The 21,584-nt window shown below is 42.1% G+C and overlaps 1 protein-coding gene and 1 long non-coding RNA gene across 2 annotated transcripts; both read left to right on the top strand.

Annotated features, from left to right (window-relative positions):
- The first annotated feature begins 624 nt into the window (after nucleotides 1-624).
- On the top strand, nucleotides 625-1,915 carry LOC126487291 (uncharacterized). Its single transcript, XR_007588325.1, has 2 exons — nucleotides 625-663; nucleotides 1,499-1,915. It is a non-coding gene; the product is annotated as an uncharacterized lncRNA (long non-coding RNA).
- Nucleotides 1,916-8,427: 6,512 nt separating this feature from the next.
- Rgs2 (regulator of G protein signaling 2) lies at nucleotides 8,428-12,047 on the top strand. The gene is made up of 5 exons (XM_050119987.1): nucleotides 8,428-8,591; nucleotides 9,727-9,828; nucleotides 9,934-9,995; nucleotides 10,489-10,655; nucleotides 10,913-12,047. The coding sequence occupies exons 1-5, from the start codon at nucleotides 8,482-8,484 to the stop codon at nucleotides 11,105-11,107; spliced, it is 636 nt and encodes a 211-aa protein (XP_049975944.1). The 5' UTR covers nucleotides 8,428-8,481; the 3' UTR covers nucleotides 11,108-12,047.
- Nucleotides 12,048-21,584: the final 9,537 nt, after the last annotated feature.

Here is a 21,584-nt window from a genome sequence, read left to right as displayed (position 1 = left end):
CAAAATGAGGACGTTTGATGGAGCTCATAGGTAACTGTCATGGTTTGTGTTGGAAACTCGACAGAATCTACCTGAGAGACAGGCCTCTGGACACGCCCACAATGGATGATCTCAGCTAGCTTAACCAGAGTTAGAAGACTGGTGTCAACTGTGGGTGAAACCATTGCCTCTGCAGGGACCCTGAACTATATACAGTGAAGAAAGGGAGCCAAGCACACACGTTCCTTCATCGTCCTCTGCACTGTGATCAGATGCTTCAAACTCCTCCTTCCCTCTTGACTTGATGCCAGGGTGGACTGAGCTCTACTTCCTTAAGATTGTAACCACTGCTAAACATGGAAATCAATCCATCTGTGGCTCGTGAAGAAGACAACATCATCTGTGAAAGCTTGGGATCAAATATAATGAATATGTCAGAAGATGCCCGCCCTGCAGAAAGATGAAGCCAAAGAAGTTTTTGTGAAACCAACTTCTATTGCTCAGTGAAATACAGCTTTGATGTGGGAGTGATTTCTTATTAATAAAGAAACTGCCTAGGCCCCTTGATAGGTCCACCCTTAGGTGGGTGGAGTAAACAGAAGAGAATTCTGGGAGAAAGAAGCTTAGTGGAGGAGTCGCCGTGATTCTCCCGCTCCAGACAGACACAGGTTAAGATCCTCCCTGGTAATCCAGCTCGTGGGCTACACAGAATATTAGAAATGGGTTAGAACAATATGTAAGAGCTAGCCAATAAGAAACTGGAACTAGCAGGGCCAGGCAGTGTTTGAAAGAATACAGTTTCCATGTAATTATTTCAGGGCATAACCTAGCCTTGCGGGCGGCCGGGTGCCGGGGACGCAGCCCTGCCGCTCCTAATTCAACACAGCTTATCTAGATGAAGATTGCCAAGGTTTCTAAGATATCTTCGGTTGGCTTGTTTTTAAATTTCTCTTAAAATTCTTAAGGAAATTAAACTGAAAGCACTCTATAAAATAGTCACTGGAGGAGACGAAAGAGTTGACACACTGCAAGATCCCAAAAGAGAACTCAGTACAAAGTGACAGGGCATAGTAAGAGGAGAGACAGAGACTTAAAGTCTAGGCTAGACTGTATTGAGAAAAAGAAACAAAGCCATGAGCGATGGCAAACACCTGTAATCCAAGCATCTGGGGAACGGAGACAGGGGGACTGCCAGAAGTTTAAAGCCATTTTGTCATTCACAGAAAGTTTATATAGACTTGCCAGAACACAGTAAGACTCTATCTCAAAGATAAAGACAGACAGGCAGGCAGACAGACAGACCCAGGAGAGGGAGGAAGAGAGGGGAGGAAGAGAGGGAAGGAGGAGAGGGAGATGAGAGAAAATATATGACTTTTACCAGGTAACAAATTAGCCCTAGAAAAATAGTGGATAATTTTGTTGAAAATATTAATTGTATTTAAAAAGCTGGATATTGCTAACACATTTTTGAGGGATAAGGGATAGCTTAACTATTTCAGAAAGTAACTCTATCTTCCAGAAGTCCTCAAAATGAATCGCAGATCTAAATGTAAAATGTAAATCTCTAAGATGTGTAGAAGACATGAAAGAGAAGACCACGCCCGTGTGGGGCTTGAGCGTCACTTTTACACATAGCAGCAAAGACCCAGAGGAGTGTGCCGCAGCTGACTGGAAGAAGGCTCAGACCAGAGCAGCCACAGACACCACCGAGACTGTTGCCAAGTGAATCAGCGCAGGTGCTGCAGCAACAGGAGGAGTTGTTTCCGGTGCGGGTGTAGAACCAGCCTTTGGCTGTCCTGTTGTCGCCTACATGCCCACGGCGACAGCTTTAATGTGCTAGCCTGGTACTCGCCAGGTCTGAGCCTTTCATTTGCACTCTTGATCTTGTTTCCCGTATAACATAAATCACCGCTTGAAGTTTTGGCACTCATGCTAATTATGGGTGTAGTTTTCTGGATCTTACGGTGAGTCTGAGAATGGGGTGTTGGTGGCACAGAAATCTACATTATTTTTAAAATCATTTCCTTAAAGATAAAAACTAACTTTCGGCAAAAATGAGGTAATACTAAGGTGGACTTCTCTGAAATTAAAAGTTTGTGCCCTGCAAAAGACAAAAGAGAGAGAAAGTCACAGGCTTACAGAAAAATATGCAAATGCATTTATTTGATAAAAGACTGTTACTTAAAACTACTAAAAAAAACTTAAAACTCAACAATAGGAAAATAACCTAATTTAAAATTGGTCAGAAAAACATTGACACCTTACCAAAGAAAACAAGCAAATGGCAAATACACACAAAAAGACATTATGTATCATACGCTTCTAGGGGACTGAGAATTAGGCCATGAAGATTCGGTTAATGAAATTAAACCATTTGGAACGGTCCAAATGGTACACCTTTTAGAATGGTTTAAACGTAGGATACTGAGAACATCAAGTGCTTTTCTGGATGCAGAGTTACAGGAAGTACCATTCAGGATGGCACAAGGTAGGTAGAGCCACTTTGTGAGACAAGCTGCTGGTTTCTTGCAGTACTAACATGTTCTTAGAATTAAGCAATCCAAACAGGAACAGAGAGAACCAGGGTTGTGAAAGTACTCTGCATAATACTGTAATGGTGGATACTGGTCACTGTACCTGTGCCGAAGCCCACAGAATATACTCACTCCAACAAGAATGAGCCCCAGTGTCAACCACGGACTCTGGATGGTGATAATGTGTCAATACGGGTTCATCATGTGTCATCTGGGTGAGGTATGCTGATAATGGGAGAAGGAATGAATGTGTGGGGACAGGAAGCAAAAGAGGCATTTTCTTTACCTTGTCCTCAAGTTTGCCATGAACCTAATTCTGCTTCTTCTCCTTTTTTTAAAAAAATAAAAAAGATGTTCTTTTAGAGGTTTATTATATATACAGCATTCTCCAGAAGAAGGCACCAGATCTCATTATAGATGGTTGTGAACCACAATGTGCTTGCTGGGAATTGAACTTAGGACTTCTGGAAGAAGAGCCAATGTTCTTAACCTCTGAGCCATCTCTCCAGCCCCAGCATTTTGCTTTTATAAGGCAGTCTTGTATCACTAATGATCACTGATGTATCTGATAGGGTGTTTAGAAGAAGCTGAAAGGACCACTAAGAAAGCCAGAGATGAAAGAGATCCCCCAGGAAAAGGTGATAACACAAGCTGAGACTGCAGAGTACCTGGGGCCAGAGTCAGGTTACATGCAGCTTCAGTGCACTGCTATCAGCACTGTGGAGTGACGAAACTCCATCAGACCACTTCAATCCCTGACACAGCAGGTCCGCAGTACACAAAGGATAACTCACCCTGATTCCCTTTAAGCTGTCAGCTGCTCAGGATATTCTTTGATTCATTCTTTCTTTCCGACTGTAGCAGGAACATGCCTCCCCAGTCATAATACCTCACAGGGGGCTGCAGGAAAAGAGCAACGGTAGGAATAATAGGTAAGCGTTCCAATAATGAGCAAGATATCCATCCAGTCTGCTCTGTCAAACACACTTTCTGAAAACAAACACAGAAGAATGTGAGTTTAAGAAGCTGGGAAGTTTAGAGAGCACTGGTGCACTTAGGGTTGATGCAGCACAGCTGTGTCCGATTCTGTTCACATCTCCACAGCAACAGCTTCCATCACCCAGTCATTTCCCCTGAGATCCTGGGATTCTTCTCTTTTTCATGTGTTTAGTGTGATCTTAGTACTTGGGTGATGGAGGCAACAGAATCAAGAGTTGAGAGTCCAGCCTGGGCTACACTGTGAGAAGAGAGATAGGAAGGAAAGGAGAGAGAAGAAAAAGGAGAAAGAAAGAGAGAGGAGGGGAGAGAGGGGATGAAAGGGAAGGGAAGGAAGAGAGAAAAGAGGAAGAGGGGAAAGGAGAGGCGAAGGGAAAGAAAATAGAATGGGAGAAAAGAATATGTACAAAGTTGTCTTTTATTATAAAGTAGTTCATGGATCAAAGACCTAAAAAGTGCATAAACTAGATTAATGCTCTCTACTGAAAAACTTTTCAGCATATTGGGGGAAAAATAAGTGTATCAGATCTCTTGTTGCCACTGATCTTTTCATACTAAAAAAAAAAAAGGAAGGGAGAAAACAGCTTCTCTTCTTCCTTTCTCTTCCCTTCCCTCCCTCTCTCTCCCCTCCTCTTCTTCTCTCCTTGTTTTTCTTCCATCCTTTCCTTCCCCTCTCTCTTCTTCATGTGTAGCCCAGGCTGGAATCTCAGCTCTTAATTCTGTTGCCTCAATCACCCAGTGACTAACAGCTTATAAGCCTTTGAAATCTGACATGTCCTTAAGCAAACTCACCACATTTGAAAAGAATAGTAAATATACTCCAACTAACACTCCCATTTCTTTGGCTAGAAATTAAAATCCCAGTCATAAAAAATGTCAAGAAAGACATTGTGTTTCTGTACTTTGCAGGCTACAGATCACTACTTCTGCAGCTTACTTTACAAGAAGAATTTCTAACCATTCTCCCATCAGCTTTCTACTAAGCGCAGCAGATTTAGATGTCAGAGGCTTAGAAACTACTGCACACACCTATTTGAGGTGTTTTGGTTTACATTAGCATTCTTCATTCAGAAAAAAAAGTCCTCATGTTCCTATTCTCAATAATAACGAAGGTGATTTTGGTAAAGAAGGCAATTAAATTTCCAATGCCTTGCCTAACTTTGGAGTACAGACTTCAAAACACAGAAGAGAGGCACAACTAGCTGAAACCACCACCGCACACTGGTGGGATGACTAAGTCTTCTAAAACACAGGCCAAGCATTAAAGCCATTTATTCCTGACAAAAACACTAATTTTCTCTCTTAGCTTCTGGGCATGGAAGTTATAGTTTAAGAAATTAATAATCACTTTAAAATCTGAGATCATATTACAGGAAAAGGGTTACAAACAGAGTCTTGTGAAGTCATGTGTTCATTCTGATAAAAAGTTTCATAAACCGAAGTTAGACAAAATAAAACAGAAAGGTTCCCTGTTCTCTCTCCTGGTGTACACACGGCTTTGCCTCCTCTCTTTTTTCCTTTTCTCCTCTTCTCTTCTCTTCTCTTCTCTTCTCTTCTCTTCTCTCTCTCTCTCTCTCTCTCTCTCTCCCTCTCTCCCTCTCTCCCTCTCTCCCTCTCTCCCTCAATAAAATGCCTTATACCAAAAAAAAAAAGCACCAAACAAACAAAAAAAAAACAGAAAAAGGAAGATCCATGTCACATTTCTGACTATATGAATAGTACTAACATTTTTATCTGTTTCTGTTACCTATCCCACTCTGCTGCATCCCCGGTCTCATAGTTTTAAAAAAAATAATCATTTCACAAAGGTTTAGAGCTCTTTCAAATTAGTAACTGAAACATCTGCCAAGTGAAAAAAAGCACATAGTTACTTACAGAATGATAATTCTGTCTGTCTGTCTGTCTGTCTGTGTGTGTGTGTGTGTGTGTTTTAAAAGAATATATCTTGAGAATGGGTGGTGGTGGCCCACACCTAAAATCCCCACACATGGGAGGCATAGGTAGGCAAATCTCTGTGAGTTCGAGGCCAGCCTGGTCTACAGAGCAAGTTCCAGGACTCCAAAGCTACACAGAGAACCCCTGTCTTGAATATACATACATATATATATATATATATATATATATATATGTGTGTGTGTGTGTGTGTGTGTGTGTGTGTGTGTGTTCTAAATTCTAAAGCATGAGTTAGTATATATAAAATTTTAATTCACAACAATTAATTAATGGAGAAGATAGGCATAGGCATTTGGCAAGGGAGACATTTTTCTCTTCATATTATCTGCGTGATATTGTTTGAAAAAGAAAAATTGTTCAGAGGCTCCCTCCAGTAGGGGGCATGGCAGATCAAGATGGAAACCCATGCTTTGTTTATCAGCCAATCTCACACTGTGGCTTTGCCTGTCGACTTTTACAACCCACACTGCATTGTTGCTTCCGCCACCACAAAAAGGAAACTATGCGTCATCTTAATATTTAGCAATCCTATTTACCTAAAGCCAACTGTAACAACAACAAACTCTAAAGGGAAGTCACTCCGCCACGTAGCTTTTACTTTAAATATGGAAGCCGGTCTTTAAAAAGACTTTACCATGGGGATTTATTTTCGGTGGAGACAGAATCCAGAGCCCCCTAGGTGTTGAGCGAGCACTATGCCACTACACTCCCTCCCGGTCCAACGTGGGAAGGTCTTAAGAAAAAAGTTTCTGTCTGCAGTAGGTACTACCTAAACTCTCAAAATTATCTGTGGTTGTCAACTTAAACAAATTTATCAAGCAGGGAGAAAAATACTTTTGTGCCTTAATATCTGAATTGTCAGTCTAAAAAGGCTTGTGAAAAAAAATGCTTGTATTAAATACAAAAATCGCCTAGGTAGTCTGTCTTTTAGCCAGTCTTTTGATATTCACTTTTGGTAATGTATAAAAAAAAGATGGTTTTCAAGCTTCAAGACCTGGATGAGGTTGAATATGAACTATGTTGTTTATTTTCCTTATTTATTTATTATCCAGACAGCAATTTATTAAATACCATAAGCCTGACACTACACATCTGCATTGTCTTGATAGTTAATAGAATTTACACATTTAGAACCCAGTTAACTCTCGGTCCTCACGGTTTTTCTATCCTGAAAAGCTGGCTTTGAATTGCCCTGCTTAGATATGCAAATTAACGCATTTCATTAATGCTACAAAAGGTCTTAAATATAAGATTTGTATAGTATTTTATAAGACTGGCCATAAAACAAACAAAGAGCCACACTGCTGCTATTAGATGTGAGAAACTAGGGCTCCAGCGGGGGAAAGTGACTGTCCCAACAGATACTTAGCAACTACTGGCTAGACACTGGCTCTGATTACACCTGCTGACAGACACAAGTGTCCCATATCAGTGTTCATGATTTTAACACCAGGGTTGTAAGTGGAAAATATTTCCATGTTTTGTATTGCTGAGAAAAATCAAATATGTCTGCACATTACACATATTTTAAACAGCAACACTATTTCTATTATACATCTTAATAAATAAGTAATTAAAATAGATGTAGAAACAGGGCAGCTCTTTGGGGCTTATTAAAATTCCATCTCACAGATTTACAAACATGCTTTCAAGCATTTGTTACTAAAATCAAAATGATATTCCTTCTGTAATAAGGCTATACCTATTTTCTTCATTAGCGACTGCAGACTTTTGCTCTCCGACTCAAACGTGGAACTTGACTACCCGCAGCTTGTGTGCTGCCTGCTTCCAGTTTGAGGAATGTGTCTCCATTTTTCTTTCAGAAAGTCTAGTGTGAAGTAGAAAATCTGGAACCCAAGCCATATTTTGTTGTTTACCTGTCTGCCCCGACTGTGTGGGAAAACCACTTAGGTATTCCGCTGCATCCTTCTGGTTACATAGGAAGCTGAATCCGTTTGTAGCTGAAGTCATGTTTTTGTTCTTACAAATCGGGGCAGTTTAAAAACCTGCGCGAGTAAAGATGAGTTTCTGGGGAATTCACAAATGAAGCTTGTTCAGGCAAACTGTTTGCACCTCCCCACTCTCACTTCCAGCTCTAGCCCCACACCCCCACCCCTTAATTTAAGCAGATGAACATCTGTTAAACTCTAAGCCTGCTCAACTAGGAATGATTCATGAGGAAATCCTGATTCCTTTACAGTCTGAAACTACAAATGATCCGGGTACATCAGAACTGCCAGATCTTGGGTTTCCCTTTGTTTCTCACTATCACTCAGATCTGGGCTGTGCCCGGCAGGAGATGCCCTTCAGATCTCCTGGGGACTGACCCTGCAACGTCACAGATCGCTGCAGTCATGCACTGAAAGATCAAAAATGCAGCACCATTTAAAACACCGGTTTTTAATAGGCACTTTCTCCTTCTTCCTCCCTGACCAGAGGGCATTCCCTTAAGGAATTCCAAGATGCCAGAGCGAAGAGCAGGGAGTCACAGCACTTAGCTCCGCAACCCCTGTTTCAGGTTTATCTCGTTTACGCCCTTCCTGAAAACAGTGGGGCCAGCAGGGCTCTCCCCATGCCGGCGGCCGTTCATAGGTGTCCGGGTGAATCTTAAAGATCGTGAAAAACAGATGAGTTGCAAAGGTGGGGTTCACAAGAAAAGGGGGGAAAGGTACGGTCTTAGGGTAAAGTCACGAACTCGGGGCCCCTCCACGGCGGTGGCCACCCGAGCGACCTAGCAGCGTTCCCGCTCCGTCCCCGCCCTCCGCCTCCCCGCTTGTGTGCGCACGAGGCTGCCGCACCTACGTCATCAGCGCCCTGGCTTCCAGACCCTTCGGCTGCCGCCGTGACTGCGGCAGGCCCGCGCGGCCCCGCCCTCGCGCCGTCTGTAACGAGCCAATCCGCGCCCTCTAAAGGCGGGGCCGACGCCTCCGGGTCCCGCCCCTGCGCCGCAGCCCGCTTTAAAAGGCCGCGCGGCGCGTGCCCGGCTGCAAACAGCTGCGGTGGCCGCGGGCGTCTGAGTATGCAAAGTGCCATGTTCCTGGCTGTCCAGCACGACTGCGTACCCATGGACAAGAGCGCAGGCAACGGCCCCAAGGTGGAGGAGAAGCGCGAGAAAATGAAGCGAACGCTGTGAGTATGCCCTCTCTCCTAAGCTGGTCTCTGCCTGGCTTTGCGGATAGGGACCGACCTTCCTTCTATCTCGGCTTTGACTTGAGCTAACTCGCCTCTGCAGAGAAAGTGGGGAAAGAAAGAAAGAAGGAAAAGTTAGCCTACTAGATTTCGTGCTTTTTCTGTGTGAGCTTAAAGAGTTTAAGACCGGGGGAAGTTGTCGTGAAGGAGGCGGTAGATGGGCTGAGAAGGCGCGGGTTGGTTTTTTGTTCTGCATTTAACGTGACCCAAGAAACCTGCAACTGAATAGGGTCCGCGGCGCCCATACATTGCATTGTGAGTTCTGAGCTGTTTACACAGGTGCTGGGTAATGTTTGGATGATTCTGAATTTATTTGCTTTAGATGCGATTTTTTAAATCATAAAGTAGGTCTCACCCAGTCACGACTGTGGAATGAGTAATTTGCTCTGCAGTGTCTGCTGCGGAGAAGCCCTGTGGGCGGTCGCGGAGGGGAGCTCCGGAATCCACCTCTCTCTTGCTCTCTCTCACACACACACACACACACCTACACTATGCACTGCCAGTGTCGTGGTACACACACACAGAGAGAGAGAGAGAGAGAGAGAGAGAGAGAGAGAGAGAGAGAGAGAGAGAGAGAGAGAGAGAGAGAGAGAGAGANAGAGAGAGAGAGAGAGAGAGAGAGAGAGAGAGAGAGAGAGAGAGAGAGAGAGAGAGAGAGAGAGAGAGAGAACCCTCCCTTTATGCACTGTGTCGTGATGTACACACTCCTGTCTTGAGCTCAAGACATTTCCACTGCTGTTCTCAATCGTAAAACTGCCATCCAGTTGTGGTTAACCATGCAGAAAAAGCGCAGCCTTTTTTGTAGGTCAGAAATAACTTGCAAAAATGTTCTAGCTATGTTCTGTAGCCCTATCCTGTTTGTAAAACTCATTATAGTCAGGCGAATGGATGAAATTATGTTCGCTACATGAGGTGCTGGGTTTAGCGCTCCAAGGACGAGATGGCTTGTTCTTGCCTGTCTGCTTTGTAGCTACTGGGTGACTGACCTTAGGCTGCTGCAACTGGTCGTCATTTTACTATTCAAGAATTGCCGCTTGAAGTAATTTTGGTTTTTCTCTCCTTTTTCCTTTTCTAGCTTAAAGGATTGGAAGACCCGTTTGAGCTACTTCTTGCAAAACTCCTCCACTCCTGGGAAACCCAAAACTGGCAAGAAAAGCAAACAGCAAACGTTTATCAAGTAAGTTGCAAGGCCTGTGGTTGTAGAGATGAATCATCTAGCCACCCAACAGGAAAGGGGAACTGTCATGGGTGCTATAGCTCACAGTCGGAACTTCTCTTTCAGGCCTTCTCCCGAGGAAGCGCTGCTCTGGGCAGAAGCATTTGATGAACTGTTGGCCAGCAAATGTAAGTTGACCTTTTGAATTTGACCTCTTACCAGTATCCCAAGAGCCTAGGAATGTGTCCACGCCACGAGCAGCCCGCAGGAAGTACGTCAGGCACTACCACCACTCACTGCATAAAGCCCGTTTTTATTTCTCCAGTTTAATCATGGAAAAACATGAGGTGTTCACTTGAGCTGGGGAAGAAAAATTAGCTTAAGCATTAAAATGACAGTTACTCATAGGTAGGTTGAATAAGCTTTTCCGATTGCATGAGAACTTATGGATAGCTGTCCTATAAATATTTATTTTGCATGGACAGTGAAGTTCAGTATATTTTTGTTGCAGAATAGAAACTTTAGTATTCTGCCTGCTGGCGTCTCAGAGCTCTACAGAGCTTACATTGTGAGCATGGCAGGTTTGAGTGAAAGCTAGAGAACTGGTCATCCCAGCACTAGCAGAACAACGTGCTGTTCGGTCACTCAATTTACATGCGACTTGTTTTCTTGTGCTTTCAGATGGGCTGGCGGCATTCAGGGCGTTTTTAAAATCTGAGTTCTGTGAAGAAAATATTGAATTCTGGCTGGCTTGTGAAGACTTCAAAAAAACCAAGTCACCCCAAAAACTGTCCTCAAAAGCAAGGAAAATATATACCGACTTCATAGAAAAGGAAGCTCCCAAAGAGGTAAGAAACCAAGTTATTCATGCCAGCATAAATTAGACATCTTCAACACGGAAGTGAAACACAAGAATTGAATGCCCCAGCTAAAGTGCAAGCCGATAGCGCCATGTGTAGCTCTCCACCCCAGCTGTCCTAACATTTAAGTTTCTCCAAAATTGACAGTTCTAACTGATCACATATTACATCTTTTGTGTTTTACTATTAAACATCGATTTGTAATGTTGAATACCAATTAAATCAAGTTTTGTTTTCTTTTCCAGATAAACATAGACTTTCAAACAAAAACTCTGATTGCCCAGAATATCCAAGAGGCGACCAGTGGCTGCTTTACGACAGCCCAGAAGAGGGTATACAGTTTGATGGAGAACAATTCTTATCCTCGCTTCCTGGAGTCAGAATTCTACCAAGACTTGTGTAAAAAGCCACAGATTGCCAAGGAGCCCCATGCTACATGAGACAAGGAGCCTCCAGCAGAGGACATTTCATTCTGTCTCCCAAGAGGAAAGGCCGTGACCTGCCAAAAGACTGACCTTGAATTCAGCCTGGGTGTTAGGAAACATCACCCAGAACTATTGATTCAAAGTTGGGTAGTGAATCAGGAAGCCAGCAACCTAGGACGGGCTCTGTGAGAACAGCTTCCCTTGCTGTGTGAAGAACAGAGGGAGGGAACAGTGTTCTGAATGTGCTGTTCCTCACTGGGAAAGCAAGGGTCTGAGGTGAAAGAGACAATGGAAGCTTGTTGGTCCGAACATTTAAAATCAATAGGTCTGGGATTATGTGGCCTTAGCTAGCTGGCTGTCCATCTTTTCCCTAAATCAGTCCATTGTTACCACATCGTGGTTTTACTTCTAGTTTTACTATTTCAGTACTAAGTAACGTTAAAATGTTTACTGTGTGCAAAGGTGTTGAAGTCTAAGGACTGTAGATGGCTAGTCCTATTGTGTCATGTATCACTGAAACTAAAAAGTGTGTTTGTGTTGTTGAACCGTGCGTGAGAGACGAATGCGTGCCGTTCTGTAGAACACCGGTGTCTGTTATGAGTGCCAAAAACTGTCTTGCAGGCAGCTACACTTTGAAGTGGTTTTTGAATACTTTTAATAAATTTATTTTGATAAATAATGTCATTGAACACTTGGAAGTCCAGATGTGCTTGTGTTGTGTTTGATTTCAGTAGTTGGAAACATGTCAGATATAAAAGAAACCAGCTTTCTAGTAAAGAGATATGATTATTGTACCAGTCTCTGAGTGCTGACAGCCCTTGGTGAGAAATGGTTGCTTCAAGGAAGATAAACCTATAGATGTTATGTAGTCTTAAGAACCACATCCATATCCCTATGACCACTCATTGTGAAAGTCAAACTTGTTATTTAATAAAATAAAAAGAAAGAACATTGACCTGTGTGTTAAGGAACCGTTCAAAACGAGTAATAAGAGAGCATGGTGGAAAGAAACATGGAAGTTGTGTACATGACCAAGCATCCTAAGAGAAGTTGTTCATGTAAATATATGAACTTGGGCCTGCCTGTTTTATCTTTGGTTCCAGACAGCTACACAGGGCTGGCATGGGCAAGACACATACCTAATCATTGTTTCTTTATCATTGTGTTGGGCCAATATGAAAATCTCAATTGTTCTGCATCTCCTGCCTTCATTTGGCTAATAATTCATTAGATAATGCTGGAGAAAGCAAGTCTTTTGCTTAGACTTAAGTGCGGGCACGTGTTCTAGCTGAGGATGGCCTTTTCTTCTGGCTAATGGAATTCCCTTCCCTTTGTGAGACAAATTTGCAATCTCTGGGGGTGGGGCATTAGAACAGGGGAACAGGGGTCACCCTCAGCTTTGCAATTGGAAGATCTGAGCCCAAGTAATGGCATGCCATAGCTTTATGACCCTACGAGTACCCATTTTCCCCCATGGTTCCCCACTGGATACTTGTTTATCTCCCCGATATCTGTACATAACGAGTACTTTAGAAATGTGGAACCTTAAGGATAATGGCCCACAGTATTTCAAATGTTGTTTCTTTGTGACTAGTCTAGTTAACATCATTAACCAGATGTCTGGAACAAGCACAGGTCCAGGAGGGGGCGAGTGCTCATTGGTGCAGCACCAGCAGCCAGAATGACTAACAGATGCAGCCTAGATACTGATTGCATGAGTGAGAAACAGTGATGCTGTGATGGAAATGTGGCACAGATGCGCCGGGTCTGTATAGCTCTTCATCCAGAACGGCTTTAGCTAGCAAGGAAACACACATTGCCACCAAGTCCCATTTAAATCACTTCATGTCCAGCTTCTCGGTTTCCTCTCTGATGCTACCATGACTGCAATTGGTTAATTGCACCTCCCTCTGCTCACTGTCTCCCACACCTAATATATTCCCTTTTTAACTCTTGGGATCCTTTCAACACACAAACCTGATCTTGTCTCCTGTGGTTTTGAACCTCAGACATCTCTCCTAAACATTTGGATGAAAGCAGCATTTTTAAGACAGCCTAGACCTGCAGGGCTGACTCCCTCTTGCCTTCCAACCTTGTACACAGTTCCCTGCACCAGCCACGCCGGCCTTCTTCCATTTTCGTGAAGATGCTATGCCCCCCAGCCCCGGGGAACCTTTCCACCTAATAGCTCCTCTCTGCACAGTGTAATTTTAGCTCCCGCTCACCACTCTTCTACCAAAAGTGCAATTGCCACTTCCCCAGGGAACTGGACTCTGACCTCCTTCACCTAGACCATGTCCCTTTTTAGCTCTCATCACAGCACCAGGCTCTATAATTTAGGGCTCTTATTAGAGGTATTTCTAATTACTTTTCATAATTATTTGATAATTTTATCTTCTGCAGTTAGACTGTGAAGAGCACAAGTGAAGATCCTGTGCTTCCCCCCCCCACACACACACACTTTCTGCTGATTCCCAGCAATTGGTTTATACAATGTGAGCAGGATGGATGGATGGATGGATGGATGCATGGGTGGATGGATGGATGGACGTTAGAAGAACCTGTATGGAAATTAGTGAGGCTAAAAAATATCTTCCAATGCACAGAAAGATAAAGACAAAATTTACTGGGGATTTTTTGGTTGTAGTTATTGTTTTGTTTTATTTGTTTAAAGAAGAGATCAGATTATGATCCCCAGGCTGGTCCTAACTCCTAGGCTCAGATGATTCTTCTATCTCCACTTCCAAAGTAAATGGGACTACAGGCACAATCCACTATACCCAGCTTTGTGAAAGAACAAGATTTGGAAAGCCCACTGGCTCAAATGGCTATAAATATTTTCAGAACTTTTTCTTTGGACAATCAATCAATAAATATTTTTAACTAGTCATGTTCTCTGTGCATTTGACCTTTGGTAGAAAGAAAAGCCAGTACAAAAATAAATAATAAATAAATCAAAAGTTTGGACTTGCTGAGCTTCTGAAAGCCTGAGCTCTACCGAGATGGTATTTTCCATGTCCTTGTGTGTGGAACAAACTGAAACAGATTTGAGATTAGCAACCACATGCCTCCACAAATAAGTATAACTTACTGTTCCAGTTTCCCACAGTTCAAACACTTGGACCCACTGTCCATTTGTTTTGGTAATTTTTCATTGTGCATTTTAATGCCAAATATGTTTCAAAATACAGTCATTTCACGCCGTCACACTGAAACAAATAGAACGTTGTTTTTACGTGTCATGTGAGCATAGTGAGGCAACTAGTGACTTTCAATGAAATCACCCAAAATTTGATAGGGAATACTTTTGGGGTGTATCTGATCATAGTATAGGATGGTTTGGGGCTGGAGAGTGAGAGGAGGCAAACGTGGTGAACTTACATTAGGAGGGGGTCACATACTAAAACACTAGGCAATAGAAGAGAGGGTGCCCGAACTGGCCTTGCCCTGTAGTCAGATTAATGAATATCTTAAATATCGCTATAGAACCTTCATCTAACAACTAATGGAAACAGAGGCCGAGACCCACAGGGAAGCACTGGGCTGAGCTCCCAAAGTCCAGTTGAAGAGTGGGAAGAATAAGAACATGAGCAAAGAGGTCAAGACCATGATTGGTACACCCACTGAAACAGTTTAGCTGAGCTAATGGGAGCTCACCAGCTCCAGCCAGACAGGGAAGGAACCAGCATAGGTCCAAACTAGACCTTCTGAATGTAGGTGACAGTCACATGACTAGGGCAGACTACGGGGCCACTGGCAGTGGCACCAGGATTTATCCCCACGGTTTGTACTGACTTTTGGGGAGCACATTCTCCATAGATGGATATCTTGCTCAGCCTAGATATAATATGGAGGGCCTTGGACCTTCCCCAAAGCAATGTGTCTTCCTTTCTCTGAGGAATGGCGGGGCAAAATGTGGGGAATGGGAGGAGGGGAGAGAATGGGAACTGGGATTGGTATGTTGGTATGTAAAAATGAAGAAAAATACAGTTTGTTTTCTTTTTAAAAAATAAAACAAAAACACTGTGAATCTGGTCAATGTGGAGGTGAGGTCTGCCCTGTACCAAGCACAATTTTTCTAAATTATCCTGAAATTGCAGCTGAGTTGTAGAGAGCATCACCCGTATGGAAAGGTAGACTTTGGCAGGTCTGGCACAGATGCCGTTTGACGGATGCCTCCCCTTTTGTCAACAGCAGCCAGCTAGCTTTTCTGTGATTGTTGATAATTCTTGGTTAAGGAGCAGCTTGGAGTTATTCAATGCGATAACCTAGGAAGTTCTTCTGTGACTTGCAGGACAAAAGAGGAAGTCTAAGGCCACAACAAGAAACAGAGGCCTGGCATTAGCCATCCTGAACCATAACCCATCATGGCCAGCACCCAATGTTAAGGGTAGGGTGCAGTATAGGAGTAGAAATGTAGTACAGGAGGTGGAGGGCCACCAGTACTAACGGCTAAGACTTTATCATGAGAACATTAGACATCAAGCTCAGCTAAAATGCATGGAAATAATCAGACAGAAATACAAAGATTGAAAGTATGGAAGCTGGGAAGTCAGTTAATAGATTCGAGTATTAGGTCAGATGTGAAATGCCACTTGTCTACACTAGTACAAAAACAAATTCCATTTAGCTCATAGTAAGTTATACATTTATCGACTATGGGCAAAGCACCTCCATCACAAGGCAGCCGATGAAAAGACGTGCTCCCTTTTCTCCTAGTGGCACCTACTCAGTAACTGATGAAATGAACATAAAAATCAAAATATAGGAAGAGGGGAAAGAGAAAGAGAAAGAGAAAGAGAAAGAGAAAGAGAAAGAGAAAGAGAAAGAGAAAGAGAAAGAGAAAGAGAAAGAGAAAGAGAAAGAGAAAGAGAAAGAGAAAGAGAAAGAAAGAAAGGATGGAAGGAAGGAAAACAGAAATGAACAAAGAAAAAGAAAGATGGGGGCATTTTTGTTTAAATAATGTGAAGGACTTTATAAATACAGAGAGGATAATATTCAGGAGGGAAAAATCATTTAAACAAGGAATGGCAGGATTACATCTTTATTGTATGGCAGTTTGGAAGGCGGGTATTTTAAAGTGATGCGTATTGGAAATTTGCTGTTGATTTTAGTTTTGGCGAATATTTTTGAAGGGTTTTTGAATATAGAAAATGTAGAAGAGTAGAAGACATGACCCTCGGTTGTGTAAAACGGATCAAAAGCAGAACTCAAACACTGCATTTCATTTAGATTTTTTTTAATTTTTTAATTTTTATGCATTTTAATTAAAATAGAACTATAACACTTCTACCCTTCACTTTCATCTCTCCCTGCTCTCCCAGGTACCCTGCCTCCAACTCTTCCCATGCACCCCACCTTAACTCCTAAGTTGATAGTCTCTTTTTCTTTGGTTATTATTATTGTTACACACATTTATATGTATGGAGAAACCTATAAATACAGTCTGATGAGTCTATTTTTGTTGCTTAGATATATATGGTTTCAGGACTGACCAGTTTGTATTAAATACATTGTAAGGAGGAACGTCCTTGGGATAGGCTAATTCTCTCTCTCCCAGCAGGCATGGGATGTCTGTAGTTCCTTGCCTAGGGATGTGACCTATGAAATGTTTCTCCTTTCATGTATTTTGTTATATCCATTGTCCCAGGTTGTTCATGCAGCCATTTCTCGGGGAAACTATTGAACTTTAGACTTTCTGTTATTCTGGCTCTTAAAATCTTACTGACCCCCTTTTCAAGATGTTCTCTGAGCCATAGATGCAGAACTGGGATGTGGGATGTATTGACTGGGGCTGGGCTTCTCACTATTCGTTGATTTCTGCATGTGTCCAGTTGCAGCTTTCTGTGACGGTCTTCATTTGCTCTTATGGTGAAGGGTGTTAGCTAATACCCATGGGTAAAAGGATAAGACTTAGAATATAGTAAGGAATTATAGGCTGTTCTAACAAAGTGGTGGTAGTAGATTCTTGTCTAAGGCCCATGACATCACTAACCTGGGAATTTTGTTAGATTTATCATACCAGGTGTAATTTTCCTCCTATTGAATGAACCCCAAGTCCAATTAGACAACTATAATTTACCATCAGTTTGTAAGGGCCACTTACTACAGCTTTACAGACATCGCTCCATGCTGGTGACCATTGTGGTTCATAGGTATTGCCGCAGGGCTGGACTATTAATTCCTTCCTGCCCTTGGTGGCTTGCATAGTAGTTTCTGGAACCATGGAAGCTAGGCCGCAAGAAGCAGACTTTCAAATTACATTTTATTTTCTTTAAACTAGGCTGCATAAGCCAATGGCCCATGAGTTCTTAATCATGGTGCTTCAGGCTTTACCAGCTCTTCCTCCTCAGTAGCTTAGACACCTCTTTCTCCTCTTACCATGTTAGCCACTTCTCATCACTGGAATAAAATATTTGAGGATAACAACTGTGCTAGATGGTTTTATGTCAACTTAATACACACTAAAGTCATCTGTGAGGAGGTAACCTCAATTAAGAAAAATGCCTCCATAAGATTGGGTAGTAGGTAGGCTTGTAAGACATTTTCTTAATTAGTGATTGGTGAGGGAGGACCCAGATCATTATGAGTAGTCCCACCTCTATGCTGGACATCCTAGATTCTATAAGAAAGCATACAGAACAAGTCATTTTGAACAAGATAGTAAACAGGACTCTCCCACGGCCTCTGCATCAGCTCCTGTCCTCAGGTGCCTGGCCTGTTTTGAGTTTCTGTCCTGACTTCCTTCAGTGATGGACTATGATGTGGAAGTGTAAGCCAAATAAACTTGCTTTTTGGGTTGTGGTGTTTTGTTTTTGCCATAGCAATAGGAACCCTAACTAAGATAACAACTTTAAAAAAGAAATATAAGATGTCTTCTTCTTCTTCTTCTTCTTCTTCTTCTTCTTCTTCTTCTTCTTCTTCTTCTTCTTCTGTGGGAGTGTCATATATCAATCTGTTGATTTCATTGGTTAATTAAATAAAGAAACTGCTTGCCCTGATAGGTTAAAACATAGGTGGGAGGAGTAAACAGNAGCTCAGACCCGACAACTCTGCTCTCTGGAGCAGAGACACCATGCTCCGCTCTCCCGGGTAGACTTGACAGCTCTGCTCTCTGGAGCAGAGACGCCAGGCTCCGCTGTCCCAGGCAGCTCCGACCCAGGATGGATGGAGGCTAGAATCTTCCCGGTAAGCGCACCTTGGGGTGCTTACACACATTGTTAGAAATGGGCTAGTCCAGGTGCGAGAGTTAGCCGAGAAGAGGCTGGATATAATGGGTGAGCAGTGTTTAAAAGAATACAGTTTGTGTGTTGTTATTTCAGGCATAAGCTAGCAGGCGGCCAGGGTGCTGGGGACGCAGCCCCGCCGCTCTTATTTCAACATTCTTCTTCTTTTCTAAGGCAGGGTTTCTCTGTGTACCAGCCCTGACCATCCTGGAACTTGCTTTGTAGAACAGGCTGGCCTCAAACTCACAGAGATAGCCTTCCTCTCCTGGAATTAAAGATATATACCACCACAGCCCAGAGAAAAATGTATTCTTATCAAGTTTTCAGAGGCACAGTGTCTGATTTGATTATTTCATTGTATATATATTTCATTGTATATGGGCATTGTCATGCCCATAGCAAGGCATGACATCATGACAGAAGAACAAGATGAAAGGGAGCTTTTTATACCATGAAGTCAGCAGATGAGACAAGAAGGGATCAGTTAAGAAAGTAAGAGCTTATCATGGCAATGAATAAATAAATAAATAAATAAATAAATAAATAAATAAATAAATAAATCAAGACTGAGATTAACAATCATGTTACTTTGAAGGAAGCAGAGCAGGACAATTTGTGGAGTAATTTAAGACTAAGGGGGATACACTACTTAATAAAGTAATGGAAGCTCATTGTGAATGACAGGGATTTGTCAAGTAGATTAGATTCAGATTTGATGATAAACAATCAGCGAAACAGGTACACTGACCTAATGAATAAAGAGAAGACATAATTAATGTGTTCCAACAGCCTACAGGTGGCTTAGTTAGGATTTCTATTGCTGTGAAAAGACACCATGACCACAGCAACTCTTAAAAAGGAAAATATTTAGTGGGGTGGCCTACAGTTCAAAGGTTTATTCCATTATCATTATGGCAGGATGCATGGAGGCATGCAGGAAGACATGGTGCTGGAGAAGGAGCTGAGAGTTCTTACATCCTGATCCACAGGAAATGAACTGACTCACTGTGACTTGAGCACATAGGAGACCTCAAAACCCACCCACACAGTGACATATTTCCCCCAACACCTCCAAACAGTATCACTCCCTATAAAGTTATGGAATCAATTTCATTCAAACTACCACAGCTTAAAAGCTACTTTACTCCAGAATTTTTTATAGACGAAGAGTGTGAAAGTTATGGTTTGATTCCATCGTATCTGGACTACTATAGCTTGTTCTCTCTATTCTTTCCTCCCCATCCCCTTCCTCATTCCTTTACAGTACATAAAGTACCTGGTATATGTGCATCAACAAAAAGTTTATAAATTCATGGATTCAGTCAGGACTTGTCATGATCTGGACACCTCTCAGGATCCCATCTGCTATGTAGATCTAAGTCCAACTCCAGCAAATGATCCTTGGAGGAACATCTTATATCCAAACAGAACTCTTAGCATAACCATGTGCTTACTCCACATTTTCAGTCTTACCTCATGCTCAGTAAGCCCAGATCCTTCACCATGCTTCCAATCAGTTCCTCAGAAAACTGCTTTTTATATTTTTATTGATTTTATTGAACTATATGTTTTTCTCCACTCCCTTCCCTGCTCTCTCCCCTCCCCTTGGTCCCCATGCTCTCAATTTACTCAGGAGATCTTGTTTTTCTCTACTTCCCATGTAAATTAGATCCATGTATGTCTCTCTTAAACTTCTCTTTGTTGTCTAGATTCCCTGGGATTGTGAACTGTAGACTGGTTTTTTTTTTGTGGGTTTTTTTTATTTTATTTTATTTTATTTTATTTTATTTTTTTGCTTTATAGCTAAAAACCACTTATTTATGCAATAAAGTACTACACAGCAGAAAAAAATGACACCTTGGAATTTGTGGGCAAATGGATGGATCTAGAAAACATCATATTGAATGATGTAACCCAGACCCAGAAAGACAAATATCATATGTACTTACTCATAAGTGGCTTTTAGTCAGAATATTGCTTGAATACTGGCTTACTGTATTGATCACCCTTTGGCACAGACCCTCATGGACGGTGGCTCTCATAAAAATGGACATCAATCATTGGAACATAAATGTCAAGACTTAAAGTCCTACTTCTTCTCTAGTGTTTTCAATTTGTTTCCAGTTCCAGAGATTCATAATTGCTGAATGTTTCATTAAAGTACACTAAAGTTATCAACATTTTAAGGGTAATTAATAATGTAACTATTTTAGAAATAATCTTGATCATGACTCGTCTGAAGTCATGGTTTTGTTTAAAAAAAAAAAAAAAGCTTGTGAATACCCCACAGTATCAAACAATGCTAAGCCACTTTTTGGACTGATGCATTTGTCTTTACGTCACTCCCTGGACAGTTAGGTCATGACTCGGTATCTAGGGTTCCAGGATGCATCTGATTTTGATCCTGACTGAATGGACTATTGTCTTCATCCAGTCAAGCGTGGCTGGGAAGTGTTAGGTATGGCAACTGCATGTTTAGATTCATTGTGAAAAAAAACCTTCAAATATTTCAGAGGAGCGGTGTGCCAGTGAAGTGTGACTGATCTAGTTTTTCCTCCTCCAACTAGAATCTGGTGACATGAGGAAAGTAGCTGTTTTGTCCCTTTTAATTGGATTCTTGAATGCTTACATGGCTCTTCTATCAAATATGTGCTTCCCAACATTGTCTCTCAATCTGTAGCTTGCTTCTTCATCTAGACAAGGGCTTTTAGTCTTGACGAACTCCAAAACTACCTATTTTTGATTTTATGAGTTTTACTTTTCATGTCATGCCTGTGAACTCTCTGTCTAGTCCTGGGTCCCAAGGATTTTCTCAAATTTTTAAATCAAAATTTTATTTAAAAGTTAATGCCTTACACTTAATAAGACGAGCCATTTGAATCCATTTCTATCTGAAGTTTGAAATCATTTTTCTTTTTGTTCTTGTTATGATTGCTGTTTTACCTGCAGGTGTTTAGCTGTCCAGAGGTTTCTGTTCAGCGTCCCCCCTTTCCTTTCATCCTCCCTCAGAAGCAAGACAGCCCTACAGAAGGGGAACCTCTAGTGAAGCAAGAACACAGTTTAAGGAGGAAACATAGTTACAACTGGATGTTGAAAAAGAAATGGAAACCAAGACCACCAAGCTGCAAGAGATGGAATGGCCAGAAAGATGTTCAAGGAGCATGAAAAAAGCAAGATGCAAGATGTACTGCTGTTTTTCTGTGGCAACAACTGCAAGGTCTTGTGGCTTTGGGGCACAGCCTTGGTTGTGGACTGTTGAGTTTAGA

The sequence above is a fragment of the Alexandromys fortis genome, unplaced genomic scaffold (genome assembly GCF_014885135.2).
Source record: "Alexandromys fortis isolate MF-2015 unplaced genomic scaffold, M_Fortis_MF-2015_v1.1 scaffold_142, whole genome shotgun sequence".
Classification (NCBI taxonomy): Eukaryota; Metazoa; Chordata; class Mammalia; order Rodentia; family Cricetidae; genus Alexandromys; species Alexandromys fortis.
This window is presented reverse-complemented; position numbering and strand designations above follow the sequence as displayed.

Bases quoted from the DNA above. Each gene is read 5' to 3' on its own strand.
- Rgs2 (XM_050119987.1), top strand. From the start codon at position 8,482: ATGCAAAGTGCCATGTTCCTGGCTGTCCAGCACGACTGCGTACCCATG. The intron at 9,829-9,933 runs GTAAGTTGCAAG...CTTCTCTTTCAG, and splicing joins AAACAGCAAACGTTTATCAA to GCCTTCTCCCGAGGAAGCGC. The intron at 9,996-10,488 runs GTAAGTTGACCT...TTGTGCTTTCAG, and splicing joins TGAACTGTTGGCCAGCAAAT to ATGGGCTGGCGGCATTCAGG.